This window comes from Cibotium barometz, chromosome 34 (assembly GCF_041138505.1).
Source record: "Cibotium barometz isolate CiBa-2024 chromosome 34, ASM4113850v1, whole genome shotgun sequence".
NCBI classification, from domain to species: domain Eukaryota; kingdom Viridiplantae; phylum Streptophyta; class Polypodiopsida; order Cyatheales; family Cibotiaceae; genus Cibotium; species Cibotium barometz.
The window spans coordinates 44410388-44432015 of record NC_141079.1 but is presented as its reverse complement, the minus strand read 5'-3'; the positions used below and the strand labels follow the sequence as shown (position 1 = coordinate 44432015).

Genomic DNA, 21628 nt, shown 5'->3' with positions numbered 1-21628 from the left:
ACATGACCTATTAGAAAGACAACGGGGTGTATATAATCTATCGAGATTGGATTGTCCCTTATGCTTCGTCTTTCCATCAGGTTGGATTTGTTTAATGTTTCCATTTTTTTCAATGATGGTGGGTGCCTTTCTTATTGTTACATTATGTTTATTTCACGTAAGTGTAATTGGAGAGAATTTGATTGTATGTGTTATATTTTTTCTTCTTTATTGGCTGGCCATAGATGGCTAGAACAAAATGACAACAAGAAGGGTTGGCCTAGGTTCAGGTTTGGTAGAGAAAGCAGTAAAACAAAGTGAAATGGCAGGGAAAAAGCTGAAGAAAAGGATTAGCCAACATGTGAATGCCCTCATAGAGATAAGAAGGGCCCAAAATCATGTTAAAACTTAAGATTCTTATACCTAGGCTTACATTCATGAGAACTGTGAGACAAGTTTGTGATGATTGGAAGCTTCGGATGAGATGGATCGGCAATGCATTATGTGCCCTTCAAGAGGCCGCATAAGATTTTATTATAGATTTTTTTTATTGACAGCTACATTTGTTCTGCCCATGCTCATAGGGTCACTCTTATGGACAAGGACATGCACACCTACAGGCTTATAAGATATCGATTTGAGAAGCTATTGCATCCTTTACCATTGAGTGACTCTAAAGCATTCAATATCTTCAATGTACCTCCAGCTACGAAACCCAAGAATGCAGGTATTAAGACTGAGGATGTTACACATGAAAGGGATACTAGAAATCTAAATCAAGAAAAGGATGAGAAGGAGAGAGAAAAGATGTCTTTTGAGGAAGAAAGAATAATTGATGAAGAAAGAGTAATGGAAGATGAGTTGATGGATCTTGAGGGAAAGAACTTCTTTAAATCTTCCAGATTTAAAGAAGGCATCTAGACAACTTGTTGTTCAGGTGAAAGATTTTGCTGATGGTTCAGAGTATCTATATATAGCACTTTCAGATACATATATGCTGGTAGAGAGAAATCAAGAAATAAATGATGTAGTGATCCTAATATCTTGCAAATAAATGATGTAGTGATCCTAATATCTTGCAAATAAGCTATCTTTTCTAAAGATTTTACTATTATACGCTTTTATAAGGATAAGAGACTAATTTTTCTAGTGATTTATTTTTTTTTGCAAGATTCTTCTGGCCACCCTACCCCCAGAGGCCTACTATGCTCTTTTTTTGTTAGACCCTATAGTCTCTATTTATGTAATAGAAGCAAACACCAATTTCAACAGGCTCGAAGAATGGTTGAGAAGATGCGACTTTGAAAAAGTGCAATATGTAATTGTGTATTAGAATGAGAAGCTAGTATTCACTAAGTTTAATATATGTCTTGTTTAGATTTAAATACGTCTTTTTTATGCTTCTGTATCGATGATCATTTGCGTATTGTTTTGTTATGTAGTAGGAGAGCTAATTTCTCTGTGGGTAAGCCTGAAGCGGTTCTAAAAGCTCAGCTATGCCTGAGTTTGGCTCCCTTTTAGAGCCATTGGTGCAGAAAGATTTTCCATCTAGGCAGTGGATCTTCTCCTCTTTGTTTGCAAAGCTAAAACATAACTCTTCTCCTTCTTTTGGTGGAATCATTAATTTTCGGTGTTGAGCAGTGGGTTAGGGAACCATAGATATGGATTTTTTAGAGACACATGTCTCAACTAAAGATGGAGAGAAGTTTGAGGGCGGAGGGCCAAAGCCAGAGCCCGAAAATCAGGCTAAAAGGTAGAGATTGATCAGAGGTGAATATGGAAGGAAGGAGGCCGGTCAGATGCTTTAGGATACCTTGCTTCTTGATGCACCTCAGGAAGAGAATCATGAGGTGGCTTTTGACTTTTGAGTTGCACAAGCTAATCAGATTTTGCAGCCATATATGATGGCAAATCATGTTAGGGCTACCAAGGTTCCAATAGAGGAAGTGGCCCGAGTGGAAACATGGCGACGCATGCTCTAGGTGAGAAGGAATGGGTGGATGTTTTTGCGAAGAGTATGGGAACAGTTTCAAGGTCAATGGGATATGTTTTGTGTTGTGGAGCATAAACAACATTCCATGGCTGGGGACAAGTGTATGATTACAAGAAATTTTGTGTGTTTTATAGTAGGCACCCCCCTACACAATCAGGGATCATGATTGCAGAGAGTGAAATCTTAGTTTAAGCCATCATTGGTTACGCAGGATGTCCGGGGGCAGTTCATTGTTGTGGAAGTGGAGTTTATGGATGAAACATTATGGCTTGTGGGGCTATATATGCCTAATGGTGTTGCACAACATCATCAATTATGGGACGATTTATTGTGTTTATGCAACGCTAAGCCTAGCTTTGTGTTGGGAGATTTTAATGTGTGTGAATTGCCAGAGCATGCTTCTACGCCTCACTCTATTATGGATGGGCTAGAGAGGCTCAACTGGAATGTGTTTGCCAATCAAGTTTTGAAACAAGATCTGTGGTCATGGCTACACTTGCATGAGAGAGGATTTACATATGCCTCTCAACAATACGTGGGTACAAGAGCTCGTTTGGACCGAATGTATATTTTCCAGCATGATTTGTTTTTGCCAGGGATATTTTTCATGTAAGGGGAATATAATCATATTTTGTCAGATCATTTCCCTTTGGTATTGGATATGCATAGCCATTCTATGGATGCTTATAGGCCATTATTGGGAAAGGCTCCTCTTAAGGTTAACCAGAATTTCTTGGAGTATACTATTTTCCATCAGTGTATGTTTCAGGTGTTACAAAACTTTCGAGGCCATGTAATCTTTGTTGGGGTGTCAGCTTGGGAGTGTTGTATGTTCAATATTCAAAAGCTTGCTCGCTAGTTTGGAATTCATAATGCATCATATATTATGGAGAAGTTGAGGAGCCTAGAAACGTTGTTGGTTGATTTGAACTAGGTGGTTCAAGAGGACGATTCTTGCCCTGACATTGAGATAGCTATTGATTGGTTCATCAAGTTACAACATTACACGAGAGTCAATGTGATATATAATCTTATGGCTCAAATGGATGCCCTAATGGATTCTAATTGTCAGCAGTCACATACGTTCTTTGCTTGTTTGTAGCAAAGCATGAACGTGAGAATATTATCAAGATACAAGATAGTCAAGGAGTATTGATTACTGATCATACTTGTGTTCTAGATGCGTGTATGGACATTTATCACCATTTGTTGGGTCCACAGGAGGTCATATCTCGTGATGGCATTATAGCTAGAGAGTCTTTGTTTCACTTGGTTTGTCACTAGGTATAAGTTTGTGTATTGGAAATCTCAAGCTTAGCCTATGCATGTTTGTCTCAAAGTGGCACAATCCATTATGATTAGCATGCTATCTTTTTTCTCGCCTTTATTGCAATGGACGGGAAAAGCTTTGCATCAGATACAACACCCAATCAGATAAATATGCTATGCGAAAGAGCAGAAAATAAGCGAGGGAAGACATGGATCTCTTGGGAACATGTTACTACTCTGAAGAGGAGTGGAGGGGCAGTCCGATTAGATTTCACATTACATATGGTCACAAGGAGATGGCCTTTATTGCAAGATATGTGTGTATCTCAAGAGCCATGCACTACAACACATCGGGAGCATAGCAGCGTTTTTGGAAAGAAAATATCGGGGGTTTTCAAGATGCTCAGTAGCAATCTATTACTACTCCGCAACGCTTTTTCACAGCTAAGCAACGCATTGAGCAATGAAAAATTACTGCCTAGTGTCAGGCTAAAATCTGAGAGGGTTTTTTGGTCAGTGTACATATGGTGCGTGTGGTGTGTGAATAAAATTTGCCCTGAATGCCCTGGCAAGTGTACGGGCCGAGTGGTTTTGTTGTGAGCTGGTATTTGCACGTGTTTGTTTCGGAGAAAATGCTGGAGATCTGAAGTTTTTATGGCAATTGTGTGGTGTGCGGTGGGTTACTAAGCAGAGCACCGGCTGGAAGTGGTCATGATTAGTAAGTGGATGCTGATGAAGACAACGGGCAAGTACTCTCGCATTTATCTGGAAGCTGAGCGGGCACCGTATTTTCTGGAGAAGAAAGGAGAAGGAAGGGGTCTTTTATTATTTGAGGGTGGCCATCATTTTGTGTTTGGGGGCTTTTAAAAAAATAATAAAAATATTGCATATGGCCAAATTAGAAGGCCACATGGAAGGGAAAGGTGGCGGCCAGCAGCACTTCGAGAAGGTGGTGGAAAAAGGTCGCCGAGGAGGAGTAGCAAGAGGAGGTCGCCAGAGAAGGTAGAAGGGAGAGTCGCCTTGCGAGTGGGCTGCAAACAACGGAGGGGGGGTCCAAAGGTGGACGCTTGCTGGAGTGCTGACCACAGAGGGTAGCCGCCTAGTTGTGTGAAGAGCTGGGGTCCTCGGGTGTGTGTGCAGCGAACAGCGCAGAGAGGCTGGTGGACAACGTGTGTGGAGCCTCCCCTTGTCAAGTGCAGACAACGCAGAGTTGAAGGTGAAGCTGCTATGGTGACTGGGTGGCGGCTGCTGGAGCGCACGCGTGGGCTGACGTGTGTGAAGTGCCACAGGCGCAGAGGGCTGGAGATGAGCAGCAGCCGAGGTGGTCGCCAGAGTAGCCGAAGGTGAGTCGGAGAGGTAGGCAAAAGGGAGAAGGTCACCGTGTGCTGCAGAGAGAGCAGAGAAAAGGTGGCCAGCAGCAAGTGAAGGTGTGAGTCGTGTGGTTGCCAGGCGAGTCGGCAGTCAGGAGAAGAAACCAAAGGGCCGAGAGAAGGGTTGGAGTACAGCCGGGTAAACAAGAGAAAGAGGCTGCAGGTCTCTTGGGTGATGTCTAGTGTGGGCATCTGATTGAAGCAGCAAGAGAGGGCTGCTGTGAGGAAGGGTACGTGAGATGTGGCTTTGGGCTAGATATCTGAGGATTCTGCAGTGAGCAGTGGTTTCTGGTGAAGAGATTGTGCGAGGCTCTGGTGGTTGGTGAGACTGCTGGTCACGACATACAGAGAGTGGGAGCTGCTGAGTGAAGGTTAGGATGTGGCAGATTTCTTGGAAAGGATGGAGGTTGCATGTATAAGCAACCACATCAGTGAGCAGACACAGGTGTTGCGGCTATTGAGCATCTGTTTGAAAGGAGATGCAAGGACCTGGTACAGGGCTTATGAGGAGTCATTGAGGGATGCTGTTCCACGCATTGAGATGACTGAGGATGGATTAAAGACAGCACTCAGCAACAGGTTCAAGAAGGTAGAAGACCCCGACAAGGTTTGGCATGAGGTGCAAGCTCTGACACAAGGTGAGTTTGAATCAATAGATGATTATATGAAGAAATTTTCTTTGCTATGGGAGACTCTATGCAGGGCTTTGGGAGAAGACCAGGTGCCGCCTGATATGATGAAGAAGAACAAGTTTGTAGCTGGACTTAAGAGGAGTATTCACTGGAAAGTGGAATTGAAAAAGCCCAGGTCTTTTGAAGATGCGGTGGAGATTGCTAAGTCAAAAGATTGGAAACTGCAGCGAATGAATCAGCTGGGGATGATTCCAGTTGTAGCACAGCCGGAGATTCGTAGAGTGGAGGCTACACCCATGAGTGCTGTGATTGAGAGGATGAAGCCTACTGAAGGTCAAGCTATGCAGATGGTGCCACAAGCTAGTCAGGGAGTACCTATGGTTCCTGCAGGTTCTGATGAGGGATTGCGGCAGGATATGAAACAGATGGTTGATCTTATGAAGAATTTGAGCTTAAATTTAATGGGAAGTACAGGTGGTGGACGTGGTAGAGGCCGAGGTAATTTTCCTGAAGGGGGAGATGGACAAACAGGATATGGACGTGGTCGCGGTAGGGGCCGTCATTTCATCCCTACATGCTGGAACTGTGGTGAGCTTGGTCATCTGAGTACAGATTGTGATAAGCCTCAACGTATGGGTGGTGATATGTACCCACTACCTTCACAGCTACCTGACAGGTCGAATGATTATGGTATTGATATCAGGGATCAAGCAGGTCCGAGTGGAATCACAGCTGAGGAGAAGGGAAAAACTAAGGTGATAGATGTGGTCACCCTTGAGAAGACGAAGGAGGCAGAAGCTGATGTGATGCCTTTGGGAAAACGGATGCCTCAGGAAAGGGAAAGCAAGGATGCTGCAGGGCCCAGCAAGAAGAAAGGAAAAGTGAAGGAAGGAGAAGATGTGAAGGTCAAGCAGAAGAGGAAGCCTCGTAGGAAGTTTCAGGTAACTGATTTTCCACTAGGGGGTGGGCAGGATACTTCATCTAGTGAGGAGGATGCAGAAATGGATGCCCTGGTTATTGATGAGGATGTGCTTGGTGATGAAGTTGCTGAACAAGAAGAAGCCATACATGAGGAATGCGAGGAGGTACAAGTGAATCCTGAACAAAGGTATGCATGTGATGTGAAAGAGTCTGTTTTTGAGTCTTTGGATAATGAACCTGTGTGGGATGAGTGGGAAATAGACAGTCTACAGGATGATGAACCTGAGTTGGAGATGGATGATGAAATGTGCATAAATGTTAAAAAAGCCATGATCAGAATTGAGGCTATGAAGAAAGAGAAGCAACAGAAGACTTTGAATGAGGATGCTGTTATGGATGAATCTCTTGGTGGCCTTGATGAAGATGAGGATACAGGAACTGAGGTGGATGCTTTGGCAATGATGCCTGTTGAAGAGGAGTTTGTTTTGCCTGTGGTAGCTGGTTTTGATGGTGAGGTTTCTTATGTGGATGGACAGGAAAGTATTATGGCACAACAAGTCTTTTTTGATGAAGCTTTCATCAGTTTTTACCCTCAGCAGGAGTTGCTGCACTGGTTCTCCGATATTGGTGTTGATCATATCAGGGATATTGGGATTGAGATGAGGCAAGATGGTGTGTATGTCAGGAGCTTTGTCTCCAGAAGCTCTGGTGTTGTGTTGTGGGAAGTGGGATGGAAAATTATGCCTGTGGAAGATGACGGTGTTTCTTGGATCACCTGGAACAGAGATGTGCTGATTACACTGTATGATGCTTTGAGAATTGATGGAGGGAAACGTGGTCATATGCTTTCTGCTGATCATAAATGATTCAGCAGGCTAGGGGTTGGGCAAAGTATGTCAGGCTAAAATTTGAGAGGGTTTTTTGGTCAGTGTACATATGGTGCGTGTGGTGTGTGAATAAAATTTGCCCTGAATGCCCTGGCAAGTGTACAGGCCGAGTGGTTTTGTTGTGAGCTGGTATTTGCACGTGTTTGTTCCGGAGAAAATGCTGGAGATCTGAAGTTTTTATGGCAATTGTGTGGTGTGCGGGTGGTTACTAAGCAGAGCACCGGCTGGAAGTGGTCATGATTAGTAAGTGGATGCTGATGAAGACAACGGGCAAGTACTCTCGCATTTATCTGGAAGCTGAGCGGGCACCGTATTTTCTGGAGAAGAAAGGAGAAGGAAGGGGTCTTTTATCATTTGAGGGTGGCCATCATTTTGTGTTTGGGGGCTTTTAAAAAAATAATAAAAATATTGCATCTGGCCAAATTAGAAGGCCACATGGAAGGGAAAAGTGGCGGCCAGCAGCACTTCGAGAAGGTGGTGGAAAAAGTCGCCGAGGAGGAGTAGCAAGAGGAGGTCGCCAGAGAAGGTAGAAGGGAGAGTCGCCTTGCGAGTGGGCTGCAACGGAGGGGGGGTCCAAAGGTGGACGCTTGCTGGAGTGCTGACCACAGAGGGTAGCCGCCTAGTTGTGTGAAGAGCTGGGGTCCTCGGGTGTGTGTGCAGCGAACAGCGCAGAGAGGCTGGTGGACAACGTGTGTGGAGCCTCCCCTTGTCAAGTGCAGACAACGCAGAGTTGAAGGTGAAGCTGCTATGGTGACTGGGTGGCGGCTGCTGGAGCGCACGCGTGGGCTGACGTGTGTGAAGTGCCACAGGCGCAGAGGGCTGGAGATGAGCAGCAGCCGAGGTGGTCGCCAGAGTAGCCGAAGGTGAGTCGGAGAGGTAGGCAAAAGGGAGAAGGTCACCGTGTGCTGCAGAGAGAGCAGAGAAAAGGTGGCCAGCAGCAAGTCAAGGTGTGAGTCGTGTGGTTGCCAGGCGAGTCGGCAGTCAGGAGAAGAAACCAAAGGGCCGAGAGAAGGGTTGGAGTACAGCCGGGTAAACAAGAGAAAGAGGCTGCAGGTCTCTTGGGTGATGTCTAGTGTGGGCATCTGATTGAAGCAGCAAGAGAGGGCTGCTGTGAGGAAGGGTACGTGAGATGTGGCTTTGGGCTAGATATCTGAGGATGCTGCGGTGAGCAGTGGTTTCTGGTGAAGAGATTGTGCGAGGCTCTGGTGGTTGGTGAGACTGCTGGTCACGACATACAGAGAGTGGGAGCTGCTGAGTGAAGGTTAGCTGGTGTGGGCGCCTTCTGGTGAGAGTAGCTGGTCTTGTGTGGGCGGTGATTGCAGGCAGTGCGTGGATGCTGACCAGAGAGGGAGCCTTGGGTTTTTGTGTGTGTTGGTGGATGCAGAAGTGGTGCTGATGTGTGGGCTGGAGACAGTGGGGCTCGCCTACGACAATTGGCAGGTAGCAGCAGACAGAGAGTAGCCAGGCTACAGAGGAAGTGTAGAAGGGTTGCTGGTGTGGGCGCCCTCTGGAGATTACAGGGACCGGGAGACAGAGGCTTGGTCGTCAGACGCAAGGGTGTATTCCCTTGGCAGTAAATCCTGGCCAGAGTCCTGGTCTTTGGTGTATTTGCTGTGTTTATACAGTGTGTATGGTGTTGTGTTTTTTGCTGAATGATCATCTGTCCTTCATGGTTTTGAGCTGTCTTATGGTGTGGGTGGGTGGCGAATGTTGAGAGAGTGTTCCAGCCGGTGGCTGGTGGTGCCCCGTTCGTGGTAATGTTTCCAAGTTTGGGAGGTGGAAGAGCTATAGAGGCAGGTATTTCTTTCTTTTTTTCACCTCACACCTAGCAGTGAAAAAGCACTACTCAGCAGTGTCTATAGAGCAGCAAATAAATATTGCTATACTGTTAAAATATCCTGCTTTTTTTGTGGCCCCATAGTTTTATATTTTGAATACAATAAACTTGTACTCTAAGGTTTTTTTTGCAGGTTTTTGCCTTGTCTATCACTTCTACCTCTCCTACCCTATCCTCCTCAAGCTCAAGCAAGGTATGTCTACTGTTTTCATTTATCTCATGCAAACAAGCTTTCCATGAAAGCTATCTTTTGAGTATTTCCTTACTCTTTTCTCTCTTTTAAGTTTTTCTTTTCTTCTTTTTCCCTTCTTCTTTTTCTCTAATTAAGAGCTCTCCATCATTAAAGTTTCATATGGTAAGAGATCTTGATTTTTCTTAATATTTTTTTTTCTTGACTTTGTTTAATTTTGTAAGTTTTCAACACATACAAGCCTCATAAGAGATCTCTTTCTCTTGTATGTTTCTTCTTTCATGCTTTTACATGTTTATAGGGTTTGTAAGTTTTAGGACTTTTAAGATTAGGGTTTGTTATTAATACATTTTTTCCTTATTTTGGATTGTTTTTATAGGTTTTGAACACATACAAGCCTCACAAGGTAAGAGATCTCTTTCTTGCATGTTTCTTCTCTTATGCTTTTATATGTTATAGGGTTTGTAAGTTTAGGGTTTGTTTATTTTTCCATGCACCATGCTCTATGCATGCTGGTACCTTCTTATGCATGCCGGTACCTTCCTATGCATGCCCGTACCTACCTATGGAAGCCGATAGTAGCAACCAATGCATCCCGGTAGCAACCAATGCACGGCTGTATCTTCTTACACAAGCCGGTAGCAAACAATGCATGAAGGTAGCTTCCAATGCATGTCGGTAGTTTCCAATGTATGCCGGTAGTTTTCCAACACATGCCAGTAGCAACCTATGAAAGCCGGTATCTTCTTACACAAGCCGGTAGCAACCAATGCATGATGAAGGTAGCTTCCAATGCATGTCGGTATTTTTCAACGTATGCCGGTAGTTTTCCAACACATGCCAGTAGCAACCTATGAAAGCCAGTAGCAACCAATGTGTGCCGATAGCTTCCTACGCATGCCGATAGGTAACCAATGCATGCCTATAGCTTCCTACGCATGCCGATAGCAACCAATGCATATTGGTAGATTCTTACGCATGCCGATAGCTTCCCACGCATGCCAGTAGCAACTTACACATGCCAGTAACTTCCTATGCATGTCGATAGCAACTTATGGAAACCGATAGCGACCAATGCATGTTGGTAGTAAAACCAACGCATGCCGGTAGCTTCCTACGCATGTCGGTAGGAACCAATGTATACCGATAGCTTCCTATGCATGCCAGTAGCTTCCTATGCATGCTGAGACCAACCTATGTATGCCGATAGCTTCCTATACATGCTAGTAGCTTCCTATGTATGCCGGGACCAACCTATGCATGCCGATAGCTTCCTATGCATGCTAGTATCTTTTTACGTATGTCGGTAGCTTCCTACGCATGCCGGTAGCAACCTGGGAAAGTCGATAGCAACCAACGCATGCCGATAGCTTCCTATGCATGGGAGTTTTAAGTATTTATGTTTTTTCTTGGATAGATGGCAAATAACTTGAGGCATGATATTATACGTGAAGGAGGAGTCGATATCCCAACAATATTTGTAAGTATATATTAGCCTCAAATTGTATCTTATCTTTTAATTAAAGAAGGTTATCTTAAATAACAACTTTCTAAAATGTTCATTTGTTTGTATGTCTATAGCTTGAAGCAGTGGACCGTCCCCTACGCAAGAGGAATATGATTTTGCATTACAACGGGGTTTCCAAGCTTTATTTGATAGGGTTCAAGATGAAGGATATATTGTTATTTACTAGAGGAGATGCTTGGTAAGCATGGCAAGTAAGTACATTCCTAAACCCTAAATCTCTTTGTTTTTGCAAAACTGATTCTCACTTGTGTTAGGATCATGTAACTAGAAACGATGGTGCAAATACGCATGCCGGTTGCAATGGAAATATGAGAAGCAAAGGGGCTGGAGCTGCAAGAGGAACAATACCAATTGCATAGCATGAGATCTAGATAGCCCCTAGCTCCATATGTTTTTATTATATTTTATCTTGTATATGAGTTTTTTGAAAATATACACATGTAATTCTGCTAAGTATTGTAATTGAATTTTGACATTTCTAAGATCATGGTTTGTAAATGTCTTTTCTTTTTGGTTTTTGTCAAGTTTTACATTACACTTATCTATGATGATGTGAAGTTATGTTAGTTTTATTGTGTCTACATTAGAAAAAAAAAGAGCTGGGATAGACTGGGGAGTCTTGTGCAGACTCCCTAATCTGCCCTTACTATTTTTTATTATGCAGTACTTTCGTTGCTAAGCAACAAAATAGCACTGTTGAAGCTGAGACCTATTGCAATGAAAATAGCAGCGTGTTTAGCAGTGATATAGGCCTAACATCTCCGTACCCTTCTAGTTATAAAAGTGCTACTATTTTCGCTAGTAAACCCTCATTCTGTTGTAGTGATGTGTGGTAATGGCTAAGGCTCTCTTAGAGGAGGTCGCATTTGTGCATGGTACTACTAGGATTGATGGTATATGGTGGGATGTGGTGAATGGTTCCCAATAGGTTCGCGTGGTGGCTTCACCTCTTCTTTCTCATTTGATGATCTCCTAGAAGGAGGTGTTGGCACACACTAAATGAAAGCCTTCAGATTAACGGCAGTTACCGTTAAATTCTATGGCAGGTGAGGTGTTAGTGGCTACTTCACGACTTTTGGAATGGCCTCACAAGCTTGTTGAGTGCCCAAAATTCAATAGAATGACTCGATTGGGACTAATGAGAATTATGGATGCTTTGTTACCAACGTAGAGGCTGCTGATTGTCTTTTCAGAAAATCTGTCAATATTTTCGGGTTCTACGTGGATATGTAAATTTATGGGAGAAGGTGAGGACAGGCCTTACACCGTTTAGTGATATTCCTCAGTTGGAGGATCAAAAACCTTGGCTAGATTAGGTATTTAGAAAGGCTCAGGACATTGTCCAGCGTACAACAAATCAAGTGTACCATATGATGGTGGAAGATAAGCGCTGGATCATTGAGAAGGATGAAAGGGTATGAAACATCAAGAAAAGTAGTGATTGGTGGAAGGAAGTAATCTTACAAGGTTGGTAGTCTAAGATTCCATATCAAAGAAAGGTGTTCCTATGATACATGCTAGTTGGAGGCCTACCATTGGGATACCAGTTTGCGAAAGTGTCGGATAACTTTAGATACTTGTGTGTGTTTTGTACTACATGCTTGGAAACATGCCCGCGTCTTTTTATTCCATTCCAGTGGGGCAAAGAAGGTGTGGGATTTCCTTTCTCGTTTATAGATTTCATTGACAAAAAAGGCCCATAAAGGTTAAAGACTAGATTTTTGACAAGATTTCAAATGAGCCGAATAACCCAAAACATTCAATTTTCTTTTATTTTTTCAAGTGAACATGTTTGTGACCACTAGTATATTAAGTTAACTAGGAATGCGTTCATATTTGATGTAAAAGTACGTATTACAGCTCATATAAGTCATATAAAAAAACTACTATTGTGGTAAGTCTCTTTCTTAGAGTCAGTTCATTTGATGGAGAATGACACGGTTATATATTGGATGAGAGTACTCCGAGTTATACCTATGGTTCGAAGTAATTAGTAAGGCAAAGCTAGTACATTACATGGAGACCATTTGGCCATTTGTAGAGTAATTTTTAGTAATAAGACTTGTAGACAGAAGGAATACTGAGAGAGAAAGAGAAAGAACTATGTGTATACATATGTGTGTGAAAGAGAGGACGAGAGAGAATGGTTTGTGGAGGCATAGAGAGAGAGAGAATGAGAAATGTGAATGTGTTTGTGTGCTTGAGAGAGAGAGAGCGCTCTGCTACCTGAAGACTTCACGTTCAACCTTTTCTGCCGCCTTTTCCAAAGCATTGGAGACTCGCATTGGGTTTTGATCAACAGCTTTGAAGAACTCTAACAGGAGACCATAGCTTCACTGTGGGTCCTCTGCTTCCCCCTTCATTTTCCTACGAGGATAGGCAACATTACACAGAATAGGAGCTTTGCTTGACATGGCTGGACAAGTAAGAGGTGAGTTCTGCGGTTTATTTCTCTTTGGAGACATTGCTGTCATGTCTGAAGATTAGATTGCAGAAATCGCGCTTGGTTTGGAGGCCAGCCGGCAGCCTTTAATTTCCTTTGGGTTGTCTAGGCAGGTTTGAGGCCAGGAGGTAAAGCAGCAGAGATGCCAAAGGGCTTCCTAGAGAGGGTGAAGACAACGTCCCTTATAATCCCATGGGCACCCTAGCTCAAGGTTCTCCGACATACAGCCATTAGTGGCTTCTTCACCCACTGTGGCTGGAACTTCACTTTGGAAGGCAACATCGCTAGTGTGCCGTTGCTCTGCGGGTTCTCCATCTCCGACCAACCCTTGAATTGCAACAGCTATAAGCTGGGGATGAGCTTGGCGCGAGGTGAAGGGGGTGTTGTTTACAAAGAGGATGTGGCAAAGAAGGTGGAAGAGATCAGGGTAGGAGCACAAGGGAAGGAGCTCAGGACTAAAGCTGCAGAATGGAGAGAAGCCGCTAAACGTGTTACAGGCCAAGAGGGGAGCTCCTCTCTTAAAAACCTGCAGCCTTTTTCAGTAGACATGGCAAAATCATATGGTCCATACTGCTAAGCTAAGAAGGCACCCGTGGCTGCTGTACGTAGACGTACAAGACAGAGACATAATGCATTGTAAAGCAGCCCAACGGCTGAGAGCCTCTTCAATGTTTTACAAGTTTGTTACATAAACAGACATGTGTCTGGTGCATGGGCGTGCATGCATGATATTTGGTGTAACTCAATACATTCCCAACGAGCAAGGGTCGATGTATGTGATGTATGTACTAGGTAATATGCGTGAACCTAAATAATATATATACATTAGTATGGAAATTTCACAACTTGTGATGCTGATGATCATATTTTCACTATGATGATGAAGGTTTTGGACAAGTTCAAGGATGGAGTGAACGCCTCTGAGAGACACGTATAATACACACACATAAATATATAGATGCAAGCATACACATGCGTACACATGGTACATGTACACATAATTGGCACACATAGACGTACACACATGCATGCACACAATTCCCACTCATGTGTGTGGGTGCACACACACATGCACACATGAGTACATTTACACACACACACAAGCATGTGTATCCACGTGCATGTGTGTGCACACGCTCTCAATCATACGCACATGTGTAGGTAGGGGGTGGGGCAATGTGAAGCAAGGGTTTGAGGTCACCACACAAACGCATAGATACACACACACATAATTGACACATGGAGACATAATGTATGCACAGAATCCACACACTCACAATCACACATTGGGTACACACACCCACACTTGTACACAACACACGCACACATGATTGGCACACATAGAGGGACGCACTTGTGTGCACACTGACACAATCCACATGCACACATGTGCGTGTGTGCACACACCCACACAAGTACATTCACACAAGTACATTCACACATAGTGAAATGCTTGCAGTTCTCACACTGGTGTTCAAGAAACACAACCACTCACAACATTTTAAAAATTTATTCTCACACTGGTGTTCAAGAAACACAACCTTCCAAAAATGTACAATGCTCTCAACGATAGGAATGCATTTAAAGCCTGTAGAATGGAGCGATAAGACTACATTTAAATCCTTTGGAATTGTTTATTATGAGAGCCAAAATGGTTTGTCGCACTAATTTTCAAGAACTTTTTTCAAGCAAGAAGAAATTACAAACAATGCCCTAGCAACGCGTGGGTTAGCAGCTAGTATATATTACATATAATGACTCCATGTACATTGTGCCACTGTCTCAAACACACAGTAGTGCTCTGTGTGCACGGTGCTCCCCATTGCACACAAAGCTAGCCCTTAGTCGGCGATTTCATCAAAAATAAAAAAAAATGGTGTCTTTCTGCGTGCACGGTGCTTAGTCCAATGTCCATTGCCCGGCTGCCCACTCTGCAAACCTAATTAGCCGGTGATCTCATCTCATCAACGTGCACTTGCTGTGCATGCAAGGAGACTTGAGAGGCTACCACATGGCCAAGCCAATGAACCTTCGCTTAAGATATAGTATACAAGACCAACGTCTACTAGCCATGATTTTTTTTGACCAATAGTAAATGTATATATTAACTAGAAAGCATTGACTATCATGCCATGGAGATTGTAATGTGCCACAGTCTTACAAATATCTTCTGTCTCACTTGTTACTACCCATCCTTGTTGTGATAACTTTTACTTTGTAGTGAATGACTACTGTGTAGTTCTGCTCATGTGTGCAGGTTAAGTGAGAGATGAGTAAGGAAGGGAGTGATCAACATTCACTACACACAAGCCTACCCAAGAGAGAGAAGTCTAGAGCATTCCCAGCAAACCACTTTAGAATTGGTGTTTGAACCCTGAACTTCTGACGGCAGGAGTCCTCATGTCTCCCACGGCATTACCTGACTAGTATGCCACCCCACACTATTGTCTTGCCATTCCACTAATAGGGAGATTAGCGAGAAATAGTGTGTAAATTAGGCATGGGTGCGTAGGTGTAAGGCAGGGCATGCCTTGTCACAACATGATATGAGGCCAAGGTATAACATGACATAAGGGCAAGGCCATGCATGGCACAACGTCATGACATAATAGTAAGGCATAACATAGGTGTAGTCTGAGGCACGGCATGGCATAACATGACATAAGGGCAAGGCATAACATAGGTGTAGTCCAAAACATGGAATGACATAAGCAAGGCATGCGTTAGGTATGGCATAGCATGGAATTACATGGAAAGTGTTATGTGTAAGGCCCAACACATGCACTACTACATAGTTGTGGGTCACCCAAGGTCAATTATCGATGCCAATTATATAAGCACAGGTATAGGTGGCGGTAAACCACGGGCATGACAAAAAAGGTTCAAATTCAAAAGTTCAAAATGAAAAAGCTAGGCACTAGTATAGGCATCGATTTAAACGCTGGTATATAAGTGCTGGTATAGAAATTGGTATGAGTATCAAAATAATATTTAAAATTTATTATCTGTGCCTATATCAATATGCTGTAAAAATTACATAATGAAGCCGCGGCCTATTACTTGTGATTTTTTTAAACCAAATAGCCCACGGTAGGTCTCAATTATTTTTCTTTGTTTTTTACCTGCTTAATAATGTTTGTGCGTGTGTGCGTGTGTTATTTTTGCAGGCTTAGAACTTCTTCCCTTTCTCTCTTAGCTAAAGGTAGCTAGGTCTTTTGTCCATGTTTCTTTTGCATTGATTTTCTCTCAAGTATGTACTAATTTGGCTCTCTTCTTTTGTGTGTGTTCGTAGGAGGGCAACTTCTATTCTCTAGCTACTTTGGTTTGAGGTATGCATCCTAACTTTTTGTTCTTTTGTATCTGTTTTTTCTTGCATACAAGGTGCTCCACGATCGGGAGGTGGATACAAAATGCAAGTACACATGAACCATAATCAAGACAAGTCAAGCCATAGCCTAGGCTTCAACAAGCTATGCAAAGGCATGCCATGTCGGTCGGTTGCAATGGTGCTGCACAAGAAAAATATGTCCCCATATCAGATACAAGTTTGGCTGGATCTCCAAAATGACAAATGATTTGCTAAATCAAGAAATTAGTAGTGGTTTGTGTATCATCTTTTCTAATAGCTCATGCCTTAGACCATTTGGTAAAGTAATTAGTGATTACTATGATGTAGTTCTTTTGTCTCTTAGATGTAGGTGCTATGGGTCCCACATAATCTATCCCCCATTTTTCAAAAGGTAAAGCCACCCATAATAGGTATAGTAGGTCTAAGATGATTTTCAAGACAAGTAGCCCGTTGACAAATGTCACACCTCTTACACCACTCATGAGCATCCTTAAAGATAGTGGGCCACCAATAACCCAAGCTTAGTATCATGACATTCCCTTAATATGTGTGAAATCTCCCCTTGTGCAACACATTGTCTAAATACTCCTTCTATACCCTTTTTATAAATCTTCCCATCAATAATAGAAAATTTTTGTGCATATGTAGATAACCTTTTTCTTTCTACTTTATTCAACTCATCGGGAAACTCCAAGGTAGAAAGATAAGAGGCAATTTTGTCATACCACTCTTGAGATTTCTCAATACGAAACAAGTCAACCACCACTGGGTCACTAGGTGCTTCTTTTCAAGATCTGAGAGGTCAGCTAAGCAATGCACCAGTTTTTGAAGAGCCGGGGTTTGGTTTTCAACTCATAATCAATGGCTTGTAACTCCACTACCCACTTCATGATTCTTTCAGGGGGCTCTAACTCATTCAATAAAATCTTAAAGGAATCTTTTGGTACATAGATGACAGTATACTACGTAGTAAGATAAGGTAAAAACTTTCTAGTTTCCTTTACAATGGCTAAACATGCTCTCTTCACCCAAGTGTAAGCTATGGGGTGATCCCTCTTATCATATTTTTGAGCTAAGAAAGTTGAAATGATGTGTCGTGAACAAGATGAGTAAAGGTGAAATGGTCTTATAACATCATGAGGTTTCATAATTGGAGATTTGGTGAAGGCATCTTTAAGGTTATCAAATGACTTTTGCCAGAAGTTGATGGCTCAACCATGCTCTTGATGACATATCCAACCTCATCATAGTATTTTGGAGAAAAGATTTCGGACACTTCGAAAAGATCAAAATTTGTGTTAAAATGATCCCATAAAGCTTGAACCAAACATGTAATATAGCTTTGAGCCATTGAAATCACACGGTTTGATACACTATATAAATTGTTTCTTGTGGATCTACTACATCACCTTCCTACGTTGGTCCCAAATGCAAGCAATGGTGATTGATATTACCTGCTTCATCCTGAAAGCTTATCACCCCATTTTGTCCATGCGCCATTGACAAGAATGCTTTTGTGTCCTTTGAATCAGTCCCAAAGTTACTCCTAAGAAATGTCATTTGAAGAGTTTCCATAATTATGAATTTCAAGTGCCCTCCAATAGAGCAGTGATATCAGGATGCTCCTCTTGCAGCTTATAACTAAGAACATTCAACTCTGTAAGCTCATCACAAAAATGGAGAAGGAGTTGTACCTTATAATTAGTCAAGGCAGAGTATATCTTTCTATCTTGAACTTTGATGACAATGAGAGCAATGTTGGCAACCATCATTACCTCGAGTACACTGCAACCATATATATGTGTACATACACACACACACACACACACACACACATATATTTAACTATATATACTTTTTAATATATATAGCTATATCTATGGGTATTAATATTTAAATAGATTTTTTAATATAATATTATATTTAGATGTATTAATTTTTAATGCATAATACATACATACACACACGCATAATATATATATATATAACTATATATGTATAGCTATATACTTTTTAATATTATATATATATAGATAGATATATAAACATTATATATAATTAAGAATATTATTCTTGAATATATAAAATTTAAATATATATTTTTAATGAGTTATTAAAAAAATCCTTTTTTAAATGTACTTTTTTATTATAATATTTGTAAATATGTATACTTTTTAATATATATATATATATATTATTGTAGACACACATAGCTATATATATAGTTATTGTATGTCTTTCTTTATATATATATATACACACACACACATGTATGTATATTTTTAACTATACATATATATATATAGTTAGTTAGTTAAGTATTGATCAATCGATTGTTATTTCTCCACTATTTTGCTTTTTTGGATATTAATCATTTAGATATCTGTCGATTATTATCTCTTAATTCCACTATTTTGTTATTTTGGAGTCTTGGACATTGAACTATTCCATTGCATGTGTCAACTTGTTATTTTGGAGTCTTGGACATTGAACTATTCCATTGCATGTGTCAACTTGTCAAGACACTAACAAGTGCGGACAGTGATAACTTTTGAAATTTGAAGCGATCTGGCAATTAATTAATTAAAGGGGGGTGAGCCTAAAAAGTCCCCCAAAACCTTAGTGAAGCTTCGATCTGAACTCCTAAGAGTGACAGCGTGGCTGCAGATAATATATTGCCTGGTACGGCCACCGCTCTCAGAAGATAAAGGCAATCGCGAGAGAGAGTGTGTGTGTGAGAGAGAGAGAGAGAGAGGAAAGTTAGTTTTTAGGGATCGATCCTGCAGCTGGTCTTCTTGGTTGCATTGCAGCAGCAGCAGCAGCAAGGTTCTAACTTCAGCAACACTAATTCGCAGCAACTCCCTTCTCCTAACTATTTAATTCTAATTAGCGCTTCTATAATTAGAACCAGATGTAATCATATATTTCTTACGTTATTAACCTGTTATCAGCGCTGTTTTATTATTCTATTGAGTTTATTGAGTTGCTGCTCACCTACTGTACAGGAAGCGTGGCGATGGAGCCTGGAACCAGCACTGCCGCCAGCAGGCATGACGTGGTGGTGGAAACGTCGTCGCCCTACCCTATTCGCGTCATCGACGTGGCTGCTACTGTGGACGTGAGCGACCGCGGAATCTGCTTCAAGGAGCCTGAGAACTGGGATTTCCACACCATATCCCACACTTGGATGCAGAAAGTCCGGCATTTCTCAAGGCAGATCGGAAACCAGGTTGCTGCTGCAGGAGCAGGGGCTTACTACAATGAGGCTTTCAAAGCCTCAGACTTCAGTGATATCGCATGCTACAAAGATTTGAAAGATCTCTTCAGAGTGCTGCAGGATGAAGAAGGCGTGGAATGCGCATGGTTTGATGCAGTGTGCATCGACCAGACCAGCTCGACGGAGAAGGAGAGGGAGATCCCTCGTATGAGGAGCTATTACTCAGAAAGCAAAGGTTGCTTTGTACTCCCACACGGCATTGGGCAACACCACATGAAGTTCTGGGGTGCATCTGATCATGCAGGGCGACCAACCATGCCGCGCTGGTTCAGCCGCGCATGGACAGTACAGGAATGTGCGCTTCCCAAGAAGCTCACGTTTGTGCTCTCCCTCAGTCTCGAGGAGCGGGAGAAACTCAATCACTTCCTGGAGTTCAGTCAGAGGAACAGGCTGTGTATAGACAGCACTGAGTCAGATGAAGATGAGGATAAGGTCATCCTTAAGGTCCGCGAAAGAAGTCGCAGCATAGTGGCAATGCGTCCGGCTGAGGAGGATTTGCACTTCAGCAAACTTGGAAGGGGACTCTGTAGATGCCTGCTAGATCCTTTGATGGTGGTGTATGCAGAAACGAGCTATGTACTCTTTACAATGTACTACAAAGACAACATAGCCACTAATTCACGCATTCTGCCTGATCGCATTCCAACTATGGGTATCCCAAATGTGATGTGTGAAGACTGTCGCTCCTTCCCACTTGCGAGAGAAGCCAGCAGCAACCAGCTTATATTCATGGATCGTCAAGCTTACATACATGTGGCTTCATTTTTTGCTGCAGCAACGGCACCGCTGCTTCATCCGAGTCCACTGTGTAGAACCTCACAAATTGCTTGCATGGATGATCTGAACTGTCAAGAGCCATTAATGACAGGACAGTGTATATCTTGCCCTATGCTTGTTACTGCCCGTCAATGCGATCACCCAGAAGACAGGATTCTCAGCATACTCGGGCTACTGGGGTCTAAGCAGCTGATGCCTTTCAATATAATTAAGGACAACCTGGATGACCAGATTCTAGAAGTTTGCAAGAGATTCACACTTGGTGGTCCAGCTTTGTGCCATGAGCTTCTTTGGCCTGGGATGTCGTGGGCTCCCCGGCTCCTCAAGGATCATCATGGCGATCTAATCTTCACTCGAAATGGAAGGATTATCCAGGTGATTAACTGACTTTACCTAATTATTAAACATTCTCACCATGATTCACACATCAAGTTCTAGATAGGTACTTGCCATATGGGCCATGGTCTAGACTTGTAAGTGCTCGGGCTCCATTTTAGATGTAGCAGTGCGATTCTTTCCCCGCTTACTGCTTGAGGTCTCATATTTTTTGAGGTGTCATAGTTTAATATGAATATATCATATATATGTATGGATGATAGGTCCCATCCTCAAAACCAATGCGCAAGTTGTCAACGTGTGCCCTCAACGTGCGTCACAACTCTGTTGCTGATATCGAGGGCCGATCTGGCAAATTTGAACTTCACATCACATTCGAATCTGGCGTGGAAGCACTGTTTCGGGAAAGTCGCAATAATTACCAGTACGTTACATGGAGGGACTATAGCTTTGACATGCTTGATGATGTGCAGCCTCATTATGCCAACCTATGTAGTGTTTTGACTTGCCCATCTGGTTATTCTCAAAACTCACTAGGGTGTCTTGGACTCCCTATCGAGAATTATAAGAAAGAGGAACGGCACCACATACAATTAAAGCTTTGGTGGATCCTTCTAGGTGACGCCTTTTATGCAGATGAACCACGCAAGGTTGCGATGGCTTGTATAGAGGCTCAAGGTATAGACACATGTGTTGTCCTCCACAAAGTTGGTCTCTATTTCTTTCCCTTAAGTCTTGCTAGTAAAATCTTCAATGAAACCATCCTCTCCTCTTGTTTTATAGGCGGTATGGGAAAGCGTTTCTTGAAGTTATAGGACATTGAGATTCTAGAGGATGGAT

At 42.5% G+C, this 21628-nt stretch overlaps 1 protein-coding gene across 1 annotated transcript; it reads left to right on the top strand.

The window, feature by feature from the left end:
• The first annotated feature begins 13018 nt into the window (after window positions 1-13018).
• On the top strand, window positions 13019-13626 carry LOC147619068 (UDP-glycosyltransferase 85A7-like). Its single transcript, XM_086774406.1, has 3 exons — window positions 13019-13030; window positions 13094-13162; window positions 13255-13626. The coding sequence occupies exons 1-3, from the start codon at window positions 13019-13021 to the stop codon at window positions 13624-13626; spliced, it is 453 nt and encodes a 150-aa protein (XP_086630532.1).
• The last annotated feature ends 8002 nt before the right edge of the window (window positions 13627-21628 follow it).